The sequence below is a fragment of the Mus musculus genome, chromosome 6 (genome assembly GCF_000001635.26).
Source record: "Mus musculus strain C57BL/6J chromosome 6, GRCm38.p6 C57BL/6J".
Taxonomy (NCBI): domain Eukaryota; kingdom Metazoa; phylum Chordata; class Mammalia; order Rodentia; family Muridae; genus Mus; species Mus musculus.
Window position 1 is genome coordinate 68,259,496 of NC_000072.6, and position 16,581 is coordinate 68,276,076.

Here is a 16,581-nt window from a genome sequence, read left to right on the forward strand (position 1 = left end):
CCATATTTATAATAGCCAGAAGCTGGAAAAACCCAGATGCCCCTCAAAAGAGGAATGGATATAGAAAATCTGGTACATTTACACAATGGAGTACTACTCCGCTATTAAAAAGAATGAATTTATGAAATTCCTAGGCAAATGGTTGGACCTGGAGGGCATCATTCTGAGTGAGGTAACACAATCACAAAAGAGTGATATGTATTCACTGATAAGTGGATATTAGCCCAGAAATTTAGTATTCCCGATATATAAGATACAATTTGCAAAACACATGAAACTAAATAAGAACGAAGACTAAAGTGTGGACACCTTGCCCCTTCTTAGAATTGGGAACAAAACACCCATGGAAGGAGTTACAGAGACAAAGTTTGGAGCTGAGACAAAAGATGGACCATCTAGAGACTGCCATATCCAGGGATCCATCCCATAATCAGCTTCTAAACGCTGACACCATTGCATACACTAGCAAGATTTTGCTGAATGGACCCTGATATAGTTGTCTCTTGTGAGACTATGCTGGGGTCTAGTAAACACAGAAGTGGATGTGCTCACAGTCAGCTATTGGATGGATCACAGGGCCCCCAATGTAGGAGCTAGAGAAAATACCCCAGGAGCTAAAGGGATCTGCAACCCTATAGGCACAACAACATTATGAACTAACCAGTACCCCTGAGCTCTTGACTGTAGCTGCATATGTATCAAAAGATGGCCTAGTCTGCCATCAGTGGAAAGAGAGGCCCATTGGACTTGCAAACTTTATATGCCCCAGTTCAGGGGAACGCCTGGGTCAAAGAGTTGGAGTGGGTGGGTAGGGGAGTGGGGAGGAGGGTATGGGGGCCTTTTGGGATAGCATTGGAAATGTAATTGAGGAAAATAACTAATTAAAAATATTTTTAAAAAAGACAGTATAGAGATAATTGCATAATTCTTTTCCTTAATTATCAATAGGATGAACTGGGGATAGAATGCATAATGGAAAAGAGGCTATTGTCTTGGGAAATTCTTTCAACTCTATCAGGATGCTTCCCAAGAGGGAAAGAAAGTGGTGAATGTAGAGAATCAGAGGGGCAAGAATTGGCTGGGAAACAGGAGGAAGAGACAAAAAATAAAATTTACTATATTCACTTCCTCTATGTCCCTGTCTCAACTTACAACCCAATTAAACAAATGTGTTAGAATGTTTTTAATAAAATAACAAAATTTCTTTATACTTTCAAAAGTTTGAGTGCTGACACCCTCTAAAATGTAAGGGGAAACATTTTGTCTCAACTTACTGTATGCAGACATTGTCTTCTTTCACCATAACAGCAAGAAGATCAAACCATGAACCTGTTCTTCTTCCAATGTTTTCATCTCATTCAATATTTGCTATCTTTATTCCTCAGAACATTTTTTAATTTTGAAGAAATTACAACATGAAGCAATGATCACATTTCCTTAAAATCTCTTAACATCAATGGACTCAATTCCCCAATCAAAATACATAGAGTAATAGACTGGATACATAAACAGAACCCAAACACACCCCAGTGACAAAGACATACACTACAACAGAGTAAAAGAATGGCAAATTTTTTTCCAAGCAAATGGTCCCAAGAAAAAAGCTGGAGTAACAATACTAATATCAAATAAACTCAACACTCAACCACAGGTTATTAAAACATTTAAGAGAAGGCTCTTCATACATATCAAATGAAAAATCTATCTAGATGAATTCTCAATTCCAAACATCTATGCTCCAAATGCAAGGGCACCCATATTCGTAAAAGAAACTTTATTAAAACTCAAAGAACAAATTGCACCTCACACTATAATAGTGGAAGACTTCAACATCCCACTCTCAGCAATGGACAGATCATGGAAACAGAAACTAAACAGAGACACAGTGAAACTAACAGAAGTTAATGGATTTAACAGATATCTATAGAAAGTTTCATCCTAAAACAAAAGAATATACCTTCTTCTCATCACCTCCTGGTATCTTCTCCAAAATTGATCATATAATCGGTCACAAAACAGGCCCCAAGAGATACAAGAAGACCGAATAATCCCAGACATCTATTCAAATCACCATGGATGAAGGCTGGTCTTCAATTAAAAATTAAAAACAAAACAAAACAAAAAAACAATGGAAAGCCCACATACACATGGAAGCTGAAAATTACTCTACTCAATGATAACTCAGTCAAGGAAGAAATAAAGAAAAAACTTAAAGAGTTTTTAGAATTTAATGAAAATGAAGGCACAACATACACAAACATATAGGACACTATGAAAGCAGTGCTAAGTGGAAAACTCATAACTCTCATTCATTGCCTCCAAAAAGAAACTTGAGAGACCATACACTAGCAGCTTGACAGAACACCTGAAAGCTTTAGAACAAAAAGAGGCAAATACACCCAAGAAGAGTAGATGGCAGGATATAATCAAACTCAGAGCTGAAGTCAGCCAAGTAGAACAAAACCAGTTACACAAAGAATCAACAAAATCAGGAGCTATTTTTTTTTTTGAGAAAATCAAGAAGATAGATAAACTAATAGCCGTAGTAGCCAAAGGGCACAGAGATAATAGCTAAATTAACAAAATCAGAAATGAAAAAAGAAACATAACAGAAAATGAGGTAATTCAAAAAATCATCTGATTCGACTACAAAAGCCTATATTAAACAAAATTGGAAAATGTGGATGAAATGGACAATTTTCTAGACAGATATGAGGAACCAACGTTAAATCCAGATCAGAAAAACAAATTAAACAATCCCATATCTTATAAAGAAATAGCAGCAATCATTAACATTATGTCCCCCCCACACACACACACACACAAGACCAGGACAAGATGGGTTTCATTCAGAATTCTATCACACCTTCCAAGAAGACCTTATACTAATACTCTTCAAACTATTGCACAAATTAGAAAGAGAAGGAACACTTCTAAATTTGTTCTTTGATACCACAATTACACTTTTATCTAAACCATACAGAGACACACAAAAGAGAACTTCAGAACAATTTCATTTATGAATATAATGCAAATATACTCAATAAAATTTTTGTAAACTGAATTCATGAACACATCAAAACGATCATCCATAATCAACACGCAGGCTTCATCCCAGAAATGCAGGGATGGTTCTATATAAGGAAAATTTTCAACATAATCCTCTATAAACAAATTCAAAGAAAAAAATCCAGGATCATCTCATGAGAGGCAGAGAAATCTCTGAACAAAACTCACTACCCCTTCATGCTAAAAATCCTGGAAAGAACAGGAATTCAAAGCCCATACTGAAACATAATAAACGTAATATACAACAAGCCAGTAGACAACATCAAACTAAATGGAGAGAAAATTGAAGAAATCCCACTAAATCATGGATTAGACAAGGCTGTGCACTCTTGACCTACCTATTAAATATAATACTTGAAGTCCTAGTCAGAGCAATTAGATAACAAAAGGAGGTCAAAGGGATACAACCTGGAAAGGAAGAAGTCAAAATATCACTATTTGTAGATGATAACATAGTAAACTTAAGTGACCCCAAAAATTCCACCAAACCACTCCTAAACCTGATAAACAACTTCAGTAAAGTTCCTGGATATAAAATTAACTCAACAAATCAGTAGCCGTCATCTACTGAAAGGATAAACTGGCTGAGAAAACAATTAGCAAAATGACTTCCTTCACAATAGTCACAAATAATTTAAAATATGTTCATGTGACTGTCACCAGAGAAGCAAAATTTCTGTAAGACAAGAACTTCAAGTCTCTGAAGAAAGAAACTGAAGATCTCAGAAGAAGGAAAGATTCTCCCATGCTCATGGATTGGCAGGACTAATATAGTACAAATGGCCATCTTGCTGAAAGCAATTTACAGATTCAATGCAATCCCATAAAAATTCCACCTCAACTCTTCATGGAGTTAGAACAATTTGTAAATTCATTTGGAATAAGAAAAAATCCCAGGATAGTGAAAATGGTTCTCAATAATAAAAGAACACCTGGGGGAATCACCATCTCTTACCTCAAGCTGTATTACCTGGCAATAGTGATAAAAACTGTACGGTATTTGTACAGAGACAGTCAGGTGAATGGAATATGTTTGAAGACTCACACACCTATGGTCACTTGATCTTTAACAAGTGAGCTAAAACCATCCAGTGGAAATAAGACAGCATTTTCCACAAATGATGCTGGTTCAACTGGCAGTGAGCATGTAGAAGAATGCAAATGGATTCATTCTTATCTCCTTGTACAAAGCTCAAGTCCAAGTGGCTCTAAGACCTCCACTTAAATACAGATACACTGAAACTAAAGCTAAGAGAAAGTGGTGAAGATTCTCAAACACTTGGGCAAAGGGGAAAATTTCCTGAACAGAACACCAATGGCTTTTGGTCTTGGATCAACAATAGACAAGTGGGGCCTCATAAAATTGCAAAACTTTTGTAAGGGAGAGGATACTGTCAATAGGACAAAATAGCAACCAACAGATTGGGAAAATATCTTTACCAACCCTATATGCAATATATCCAATATAAGAAGAACTGAAGAAGTTAGATTCTAGAGAACCAAATAACCCTATTTAAAAATGTGGTACAGAGCTAAACAAAGAACTCTCAACTGAGGAATCTTAAATGGCAGAGAAGCTCCTAAATTTTTTTTTCAACATCTTTAGTCATCAGGGGATTGCAAGTCAAAAATGACTGTGATTCCACCTTACAATCATCAGAATTGGTGAGATAAAAAACAAACAAACAAACAAAAACCCAGAAAAACAAACAAACAAACAAAAAATCCCTCAAGGGACAACATATGCTAGTAAAGATATTGAGTCAACTGAACACTCCTACCTTCCTGGTGGGAGTATAAACCTGTACAACCACTCTGAAAATCAATTTGTTGTTTTCTCAGAAATCTGGGAATAGTTTTCTATCTCAAGACCCAGTTCTACCTCAAGACCCTGTGCATATAACCAAAATATGTGCATCCACACTACAAAGACATTTACTCAACTATGTTCATAGTAGTTTTATTTACAATAACCAGAACCTGAAAACAACCCAGATGTCCCTCAACCTATAAACAATCCAGATTTCCTTCCAATGAAGAATGGCTAAAGTAAATGTGGTACTTTTACACAACAGAATACTAGTGACCTATTAAAAACAAGGACATCACAAAATTTTCAGACAAATGGATGGAACTAGAGAAGATTATTCTGAATGTGGTAACCCAGAACCATAAGGGCATGCATGTTATATGCACACTTATGACTGGGTAGTAGCCAGTCATAAGTTCAGGATACTCTCACTGTAATCCACAAACCCAAATAAGCTAACTTAAAAAGATGGCCCAAGGGAGGATGCTAGAATCTCACTCAGAGGAGGAAATATAGATAGGGAAGCTGATGGAAGAGGGAACAGGGTGGCATGGAGTGGCGCTGTCAGATGTAGGGAAAACCTGGGGTCAACTGAGTGAATGGAAATCGGCACCAGGCAGGTGTGGAACATCTCTAAGATATGTCAGAGACCTAGGCTGGGGGACGGTCCAGGCAGTCTATGAGAGTGACTCTACATGAGACTCTGAGCAGTGAGGGTTATGGAGCTTGAAGTGGCCACCCCTCTAGCCATGTGGAACTCCCCGTGGAGGAATAAGTACCTTAACTGACCTACAATACCTTCTACTACAAATTTGCCCTGCCTACACAAAGTCCAGGGACAAAGAAAGAGCACAGTCTAAGGTAATGACCAACCAATCTTTGGCCCAGCTTGAGACCTATCCCATGGGAAAGAATTAGCCCCTGACATTATTAATGATACTCCATTATGCTTGCAGACAGGAGTCTAACATAACTATCCTCTGAGCGGGTCCACTATGACCTCCACAAGAAGACCAACAGAGTCAACTAAATTACTTGGGCCCTTGGGAGCTCTCAGAGAATGAACCACCATCCAATGAGCATACATGTGTTGGACTGAGCCACCAACACATATGTAGAATGTTTGCAGCTTGGTCTTCATGGGGAGGAACAACTGTGGGGGGTGGGGTGGGGCTGTCTCTGATTCTCTTGCCTGCCTGTGGATAATGTTCGCTCTAATTGGGCTACCATGTATGGCCTCAGTAGGAGAAGATGTTTCAAGTCCTGCAGTGATTAATGTTCCAGAGTGGTTTGGTACCTTGGGGGTGTGGGAGGGGCTCTCTCTCTTTGCATAGGAGAAGAGGAGATGAGGGGCTCTTTGAGGAGGCACTTTAAGGGAGAGGAAGACTGCCATCAAGCTGTAATGTGAAATTTTTAAAAAGTAGAAAATAAAGAAGCAGAGGTGTAGGTTGAAATTCACGTGTGTTTTTCAACAACTGGAGATAGGCTTGCTCCAACTTTGTTTCCTATCTGTGGATCCTGTTCCCCTTAACCAGGTACTTTGTCTGGTCTCATTGAGAGAGGAGAGGCCACCATTGCTGTGACTTGAGGTGCCAGGATGGATTGGTACCCAAGGGAGTACCTCCCCTTTCTTAAAATTAGAGGTAAAAGGGAGTGGTATTGTGGGGAGATGCCTTCTGATAGTAGGGGGACAGGGAAGAGGTCGATATGTGATCACGATGTAAAATCAATCAATATATAAATGTAAAACAATAAATGTAAAATAATAGTATTTCATTAAGAATTTAAAATAGAAGGTTTGATGCATGCTTATAGTTCTGACACCTGGGAAATAATAGTAAGAGGCTCAGGAATTCCAGGCCAGTTCGTAGCTAGTGATATGTTTCAGTGCTTTGCTGTACAAAAAACCTTTCCATTTCAACTGTAAAAGATAGTCTGGCATAGGCTTTATTCATAAAATTATTTCTGATTGTAGTTCTTTTATCCAGACTTGTATAGCAGAGTCTAAAATTTTTTTTTATTTGACTAGTTATTGTCATTGAAATGCTCAACAGTGAATGCAGGAGCTTTTTTATTATTATTATTAGATATTTTCTTCATTTACATTTCAAATGTTATCCCCTTTCTTGGTTTCCCCCCCCCAAAAAAAAAACCCATCCCATCCCCCCCTGCTTCTATGAGGGTATTTTCTCCACCCACTCACCCACTCCTGCTTCCCTGTCATGGCATAACCCTACACTTGGGCATTGAATCTTCACAGGACCAAGGGCCTCTCTTCCCAATGATGTTCCAGAAGACCATCCTCTCCTATATATGTGACTGGAGGTATGGGTCCCTCCATGAGTAGTTTTTGGTTAGTGGTTTCGTCCCTGGGAGCTCTGGGAGTACTTGTTAGATCATATCATTGTTCCTCCTATGGGGCTGCAAACCCCTTCAGCTCCTTCAGTCCTTTCTCTTACTCCTCCATTGGGGCACAAGAGCTCATTTTCTAAACTCAGCAATGTATACTGAAACTGCCATGTCGATTTTAAGTCATATGTATCTTAACAACCACAGGTATTGAAAAAAGAAATATAAAAATATATGTTTCTGTATATGTTTAATACATTTTTAAAATAGCTTATTTGAAATTAATAAAGTTTCGCCTTCAAGCCTGAAAAAAGGAAAGAAAAGTGCCATGCAACCACAAATAGATATTACTTTTTCCATTAACTATAAATAATATATTATTGGGGGATCAGAAAAATTTTATTTGGTTTACACTTCCATATCACTGATTGTCATTAAAGGAAGTTAGGAAAATATCTCAAACAGGGCAGGAACCTTGAGGAAGGAGCTGGTGCAGAGGGCATGGAGGGGTTGTGCTTACTGGCTTGCTTCTTGCAGCTTAAACAGTCTAGTTATTTTTAAAATTTGCATAATATTTCAAATTTACTAAAACGCTTTTAAATTTTCTTTTCTTTATTTTTATTCATTTTTTAATCTTCTTTAGATCCAGCTCAAGAGGATGTACCAAGTCTTGACACTATTACTGATGCTATGTTTTGCTTACAAACAGGGGCCTATCATGACTGCCCTATGAAAGGCCCAACAAGCAGCTGAAAGAGTCAGATGCAAATGTTTACACCCAACTGTTGTGGATAGCCCTGGGGATAATTATAGTTGATGTTAATTCCATTCTCCTGTGAGTGGTTTAGAACAAGGAATGAGTCAGAGCACAGGTGATTTCCTTTAAACCTGCTTCCCATCTTAATTTGTAAAATAAAGGAGAGCTGATGATTGGGCAGATAAAGGGGAAGGTGGGACAGAAGGTGAGGGAGAAAAGAAAGAGAAAATGGAAGAGGGAGAGGATGCAGAGGAGGAGGAAGAAGAAAAGCAGAGCAGAAGCACATGGCCTGGAGAAACTGCAAGTTCTAAGGGGTCTCATAAGCTTTTGAGATGGTAGAGTAGCAATAGATCTGCCCAATCTAGGCTCACAGCATGTAATAATAATAACTGTGTTGTGTTTTCATTGTTGGGACATATTTGGAAGGGGGTTTACCACAACACCCAACCAATGGACAGAAGCTGGTGGCTCCTGTTTTTGAATTAGGAGACAGACTGCTTCTTATAGAACCCTGGACCACCAACCCAGAAATGGCAGAAATAATGGACTAAGCACTTCAGCATTAACCACTAAGAATGAAAATATCCTACAGGTTTGCCTACAGCCTGATTTAAATAATATTTTATAAATATTGATTATTTCCAAAACTTACCTATTTTTCTCAAAAGCAAATTACTTTTGTCAAAATTTTATGACATGATCAGTCACAAAATACTGCAATAAAAAGGCTGTTGTGTAATTCCAATTTTTGAGTTGAAAAAGCTAAAGGTAAGTATGTCAATTGTTCATTTACTTAGCCTGTGAGTCACACTGAAATGCTGAGCAAGTGATGTAGTGGTGGCTCATCACTCATCACTAATCACAGGTGATGCATCACATGGGACTAAGACTCTGTAGTGACTGTGATTGCTGTAACCTTTATTTTTGGGCTTCTGTAACACTTAATTCCACAGAGAAACTGTTACCTTATAATCTCTGTTTACAGTATATACACTCTCTATGTATACTCTATTTTACCTTTTTTATTGGAATTTTACTGTATTTATTGCTTAGACATGCTTAAACCTATAATACCTTACCACAGTGTTATTAATGAGTCCAATAGCCAATATGTTAATCTTGTTCATAGGTGCTTGCTTAGGAACAATGGCATACAGCAAATCCCTGGTTGAGTAAGGGGCTTTGTAATCTCAGATTATATAAATTTCCTCTGTGATATTTTCACCATGACAAATTTGTCTGATGATGCATTAGACCAAATCCATTGCTATTATCAATCAAAATATGACTGAATTCTGGTATTTAATATTTCACTCTGCTGTTTATCCCAGAATTATTTATTTCCTCGTGTCAATTCTGAACAATACTAATGTGAATAGAAGGATGCAAACTTTCACACTGCTTTCAGGCTTCCATTCTCCTGAAGTGAAACTGGGTAACCAAATGGCCAGTATAACCTTGGTTCTTCATTTATTCCATATTTTACATGGACCCTACACAATTTCTCTTCTTAGTAACAATGCAATGTTTTATGAATTATCTATAGCTACAATGTTTGTAAATTTTCCATTATCATCTTAGTAATTACTATGAAGTAATGTTTTATAATGGTATTGATTTTGAATTTCTATCATATTGAATATCAATCTCTCAAGCTATTAGAATGAAAACGAAGCTTTTCTATCATCATAGATTGGCAATAGTGGCCTCCAGCATGATCATATTATGCTCATTTTTCATATCTGGTTTCAGCTATAGTAATGCAATTGTGTAGACAAGATCTCTACTCTCTGTCTGTGTTTCCAGGGCATAGGGTTAACACCATCTTCAGACCATTCAAGGCACAAGTACTGTCATTGTACCAGCAGGAAAAGATGAATCATGAATAGGCATTACTTATCAGAAATCATCTAGGAGAGGGTAAAGGCTATCAGGCAATTTTTCTGAGATGATTCACCATGGACAGGGTGAATGAGCTCATCAATATCCGATAATTTAAAGAGGAAGAACATTATTCTCAGCCCTATCCCCAGGCCCACAAATGTGAGAAAAGGTATTTATAACAGCTCTTTTTCAAGAAAGTCCAGAATCCTAATAACCCACAGGTTTGCTGTCCTCAGGTGACCCTGTTTATAAGAGGGCAACACATATATTCCTGGACCTAACAGATTTGTATCTGAATTACATGCTCTAGTACATGTTTTTCAAAATATTTCCAGATTTTGAAAGAGATATATGTTTTAGATAGACATATTTTAGTTTTATTGGAACACATAAATTAATATTCTTGTGGAAAGGGAACTCACACTAAACTACTAGGAGGTAGACTATTCAAATTTTAACAAACTTCAGATGACTGAGTTTCACAAAAGTACTCACTTTAAAATGGATGGGAAATTTTAAACTGTTTAACCTGATAAGTTAAACACTTTTAAGAAAAACATTTTGTGAGATAATACGAATTAATCACATATAAATACAGTACAACTTTGGGGAAAATAGCTGGTAACAATTATCTTAATTCCATGTGCACAATAAAGCCTAAAGCACATGTATGTTTTAGCTCTTTTCCAAAGCACATGTGACATCTCCCCTAAGGATCAGTTCAACTGACTGAGAAAAGTAGATGAAGATGAAGTTCTACAGAGAGAGAATCTAGGATAAATGTTCTGGGGAATCTAGGTGAACCTGCAACCCACTGATAGCAAAGCTTACCAGGTTATTAACAAAATCCACTCGCAATCGTCTGGGTGAAAAATAAATATACATTTCTTTTATTGAGGAGACAGCCCTGTGTGAGTCATATTCCTGGTATCTCGGGTGCTTATCTGTGAACACTCTACAGCATAGAAGAGGTTTTGTGTCACTTTTAAAATCTTAACTAGTCTATATAACTCTTCCTTCTATACTGCAACACTAAAGGGAGCTTTTGCATATTGCTCCCCAGGGAGGGCCCACCCTTACTAGTCTGAGATAAAAGCTCAGCTGTCTTGTTTCAGTGACTGATCAGTCTCCTCAGGCTGTCTCCTCAGGTTGCCTCCTCAAAATGAAGTTGCCTGTTAGGCTGTTGGTGCTGATGTTCTGGATTCCTGGTGAGGAGAGAGGGAAGTGAGGGAGGAGAATGGACAGGGAGCAGGAGCACTGAATCCCATTGCTCATTCCATGTATTCTGCCATGGGTGAGAAGATGGGTCTTATCCTCCAGCATGGGGCCTCTGGGGTGAATACTTGTTAGAGGGAGGTTCCAGATGGGAACATGTGCTATAATGAAGATTATGAAATGGATGCCTGGGATGGTCTAAGTAATGCCTAGAAGTGACTAGACACTTGCAATTCACTTTTTTTGGTAAGAAGAGAATTTTAGGATATAAAAAAATGGTATGTAAAAATAAACATCACAGTTGAAATAAAAAAAAAACATAAGGATGTTCATGAATTTTGTGTGTAACTATGTATTTCTCTCTCATTGTTTCAGCTTCCAGCAGTGATGTTGTGATGACCCAAACTCCACTCTCCCTGCCTGTCAGTCTTGGAGATCAAGCCTCCATCTCTTGCAGATCTAGTCAGAGCCTTGTACACAGTAATGGAAACACCTATTTACATTGGTACCTGCAGAAGCCAGGCCAGTCTCCAAAGCTCCTGATCTACAAAGTTTCCAACCGATTTTCTGGGGTCCCAGACAGGTTCAGTGGCAGTGGATCAGGGACAGATTTCACACTCAAGATCAGCAGAGTGGAGGCTGAGGATCTGGGAGTTTATTTCTGCTCTCAAAGTACACATGTTCCTCCCACAGTGATACAGACCCTAACAAAAATAGTCTTACTTTGGGTATCCCAGCTGCTAAATATGTTATTTATGTGTGAGAGAGGTTCTGAGGGACTCCAGATTATTGGTTCCAGCTGAGGGCAAGTGCAGCCGTGCTACAGATCACTGGTCATTCATTTTTGGCTTCATTGCCACAATAACAATGTGAACAGGTGCCCTCCCAGAAGCCAGAAAAAAAATACTTAAAAAGCTGAGTGAAAACCCATTTAGATTCAAAAGGCTTGACTGCATTTTCACTCAGTGTTAACCAGTAAAGCAGATGGAAAGCCAAGATATATTCCTTCCTTAAAATATTTTCTATGTTATTATTTCATTTGCCATATTTTATGTTGTTGACTTAAATTCATACATATCGTTTTTTTTAAATTGGATATTTTCTTTATTTACATTTCAAATGTTATCCCTTTTTCTAGTCCCCTCCGCCCCTGGAAAACCCCTATCACATCTCTCCTCTTCCTACTTCTATGAGGGTATTCCTCCTCCTACCCAGTACTGCTTCCCTGCCCTGGCATTCCTCTACACAGGGGCACTGAGCCTATACAGGACCAAAGTCCTTTCCTCCCACAATGCCTGACAAGACCATCCATCACTACATGTCTGGCACCATATAGATCCCCAAGTGGGGTAGTCTCTTGATGGTCATTCCTCAGTGTCTGCTCCACACTTTGTCTCTGTAACTCCTTCCATGGGTATTTTGTTCCCCCTTCAAAGAAGGATCAAAGTATCTACCTTTGGTCTTCCTTCTGCTTGAGTTTCATGTGTTTTTTGAATTGTATCTTGGGTATTCCGAAATTCTGCGCTAAGATCCAATTATCAATGAGTGCATTATATGTGTGTTCTTTCGTGATTGAGTTACCTTGTTTAGGATGATACCCTCCGGATCCATCCATTTCATAAATTCATTGTTTTTAATAGCTGAGTAGTACTCCATTGTGTAAATGTACCACATTTTGTATTCATTCCTCTGCTGAGGGATACCTGTGCTCTTTTCACCTTCTGGCTATTATAAATAAGGCTGCTATGAACATAATGGAGCATGTATTCTTATTACATGTAGGAGCATCTTCTGGGTATATGCCCAGGAGTGGAATTGCTGTGTCCTCAGGTAGTGCTATGTCCAGTTTTCTGAGGAACCACCAAATGGATTGCCAGAGTGATTATCCTAGCTTGCAATCACCCCAGCAAATGAGGCCTGTTCCCTTTTCTCCACATCCTCCCTAGCATCTGCTGTCAGCTGAGTTTTTGATTTTAGCCATTCTGACTGGTGTGAGGTGGAATCTCAGGGCTGTTTTGATTTGCATTTCCCTGATGACTAAGGATGTTGAACATGTTTTTAGGTGCTTCTCAGGCATTTGGTGTTCCTCATTTGAGAATTCTTTGTTTAGCTCTGTACTCCATTTTTTATAGGGTTATTTTGTTCTTTGAAGCCTAACTTCTTAAGGTCTTTGTACATATTGACTATTAAGACTCTATCGGATTTAGGATTGGAAAAGATCTTTTCCCAATCTGTTAGTTGGTTTTGTTTTTTTTGTTTGTTTGTTTGGTTGTTTTTTTGTTTTTTTTTTTGTCTTAATGACGGTGTCCTTTGACTTACAGAAGCTTTGCAATTTTATGAGATTCCATTTGTCAATTTTTGATCTTACAGCACAAACAATTGATGTTCTATTCAGGAATTTTTCCCCTGCTCATATGTTCAAGGCTCTTCCCCAATTTCTCCTCTATAGGTTTGATTGTCTGTTTTTTTGTGAAGGTCCTTGAATCACTTTGACTTGAGCTTTGTACAAGCAGATATGAATGAATTACTTTGCAATCTTCTACATTCTAACTGCCACTTGAGCCAGAACCATTTCTTGTAAAATGTTGTATAGCCCAGTTTTAAGGTACAACTTTCCCAGTTTTCAGAGAAACTGTCAAATTGATTTCCAAAGTGGTTGTACTGTCATCAGGAGTGGAAAAGTGTTCCCCTTACTCTACCTATTCACCAGCATGGGCTCACTGCTGAGTTTTGATCATTTTTTAAAAATATTTTTATTAGGTATTTTCCTCATTTACATTTCCAATGCTATCCCAAAAGTCTCCCATACCCTCCCCCCCAACTCCCCTACCCACCCACTCCCACTTTTTTGCCCTGAAGTACCCCTGTACTAGGGCATATAAAGTTTGCAAGTCCAATGGTCTTCTCTTTACAATGATGGCTGATTAGGCCATTTTTTGATAAATATGCAGCTAGAGTCAAGAGCTCCAGGTTACTGGTTAGTTCATATTATTGCTACACTGATAGGGTTGCAGATCCCTTTAGCTCCTTGGGTACTTTCTCTAGCTCCTCCATTGGGGGCTCTGTGATCCATCCAATAGCTGACTGTGAGCATCCACTTCTGTGTTTGCTAGGCACCGGCATAGTCTGACAAGAGACAGCTATGTCTGGGTCCTTTCTGCAAAATTTTGCTAGTGTATGCAATGGTGTCAGCGTTTGGAAGCTGATTATGGGATAGATACCCGGATATGGCAGTCTCTAGATAATCCATCCTTTAATCACAGCTCTAAACTTTGTCTCTGTAACTCCTTCCATGGGTGTTTTGTTCCCAATTCTAAGAAGGTCAAAGTGTCCACACTTTGGTCTTCGTACTTCTTGAGTTTCATGCATTTAGCAAATTGTATCTTATATCTTGGGTATCCTAAATTTCTGAACTAATATCCACTTATCAGTGAGTACATATTGTTTGAGTTCCTTTGTGATTGTGTTACCTCACTCAGGATGATGCCCTCCAGGTCCATCCATTTGCCTAGGAATTTCATAAATTCATTCTTTTTAATAGCTGAGTAGTACTCCATTGTGTAGATGTACCACATTTTCTGTATCCATTCCTCTGTTGAGGGGAGTCTGGGTTCTTTCCAGCTTCTGGCTATTATGAATAAGGCTGCTATGAACATAGTTGAGCATGTGTCCTTCTTACATTGGGACATCTTTTGGATATATGCCTAGGAGAGGTATTGCGGGATCCTCCAGTAGTACTATGTCCAATTTTCTGAGGAACCGCCAGACTGATATCCAAAGTGGTTGTACAAGCTTGCAATCCCACCAACAATGGAGGAATGTTCCTCTTTCTTCACATCCTCGCCAGCATCTGCTGTCACCTGAATTTTTGAACTTAGCCATTCTGACTGGTGTGAGGTGGTATCTCAGGGTTGTTTTGATTTGCATTTCCCTGATGATTAAGGATGTTGAACATTTTTTTAGGTGCTTCTCTGCCATTCTGTATTCTTCAGGTTAGAATTCTTTGTTCAGCTCTGAGCCCCATTTTTAATGGGGTTATTTGATTTTCTGGAGTACACTTTCCTGAGTTCTTTATATATATTGGATATTAGTCCCCTATCTGATTTAGGATACGTAAAGATCCTTTCACAATCTGTTGGTGGTCTTTTTGTCTTATTGACTGTGTCTTTTGCCTTACAAAAGCTTTGCAACTTTATGAGGGCCCATTTTTCGATTCTCGATCTTACAGCACAAGCCATTGCTGTTCTGTTCAGGAATTTTTTCCCCTGTACCAATATCTTCGAGGCTTTTCCCTACTTTCTCCTCTATAAGTTTCAGTGTCTATGGTTTTATGTGGAGTTCCTTTATCCACTTAGATTTGACCTTACTACAAGGAGATAGGAATGGATCAATTCACATTCTTCTACATGATAACCGCCAGTTGTGCCAGCACCATTTGTTGAAAATGCTGTCTTTTTTCCCCTGGATGGTTTTAGCTCCCTTGTCAAAGACAGAGTGACCATAGGTGTGTGGGTTCATCTCTGGGTCTTTAATTCTGTTCCATTGGCCTACTTGTCTGTCGCTATACTAGTACAGTGCAGTTTTTATCAAAATGCTCTGTAGTACAGCTTTAGGTCAGGCATGGTGATTCCACCAGAGGTTCTTTTATCCTTGAGAAGAATTTTGCTATCCTCAGTTTTTTGTTATTCCAGATGAATCTGCCGATTGTCCTTTCTATTTCGTTGAAAAATTGAGTTAAAATTTTGATGGGGATTGCATTGAAACTGTAGATTGCTTTTGGCAAGATAGCCATTTTTTCTATATTGTTCCTGCCAATCCATGAGCATGGGAGATCTTTCCATCTTCTGAGATCTTCTTTAATTTCTTTCTTCAGAGACTTGAAGTTCTTATCATACAGATCTTTGACTTCCTTAGTTAGAGTCATGCCAAGGTATTTTATATTATTTGTGACTATTGAGAAGGGTGTTGTTTCCCTAATTTCTTTCTCAGCCTGTTTATTCTTTGTGTAGAGAAAGGCCATTGACTTGTTTGAGTTAATTTTATATCCAGCTACTCTACCGAAGCTGTTTATCAGGTTTAGGAGTTCTCTGGTGGAATTTTTAGTGTCACTTATATATACTATCATATCATCTGCAAAAAGTGATATTTTGACTTCCTCTTTTCCAATTTGTATCCCCTTGATCTCCTTTTGTTGTCGAATTGCTCTGGCTAATACTTCAAGTACTATGTTGAAAAGGTAGGGAGAGAGTGGACAACCTTTTCTAGTCTCTAATTTTAGTGGGATTGCTTCCAACTTCTCACCATTTACTTTGATGTTGGCTACTGGTTTGCTGTAGATTGCTTTTATCATGTTTAGGTATGGGCCTTGATTCCTGATCTTTCCAAGACTTTTATCATGAATGGGTGTTGGATATTGTCAAATGCTTTCTCAGCATCTAAGGAGATGATCATGTGGTTTTTGTCTTTGAGTTTGTTTATATACTGGACTACGTTGTTG

At 38.4% G+C, this 16,581-nt stretch overlaps 1 gene segment (V, D, J or C) and 1 further gene; both read left to right on the forward strand.

The window, feature by feature from the left end:
* Positions 1-16,581, forward strand: part of Igk (immunoglobulin kappa chain complex) — a 3,171,119-nt gene that overhangs the window by 703,860 nt on the left and 2,450,678 nt on the right.
* Positions 11,032-11,770, forward strand: Igkv1-110 (immunoglobulin kappa variable 1-110). The segment is given in 2 exon segments: positions 11,032-11,077; positions 11,460-11,770. Coding segments are annotated over 2 exon segments (357 nt in total).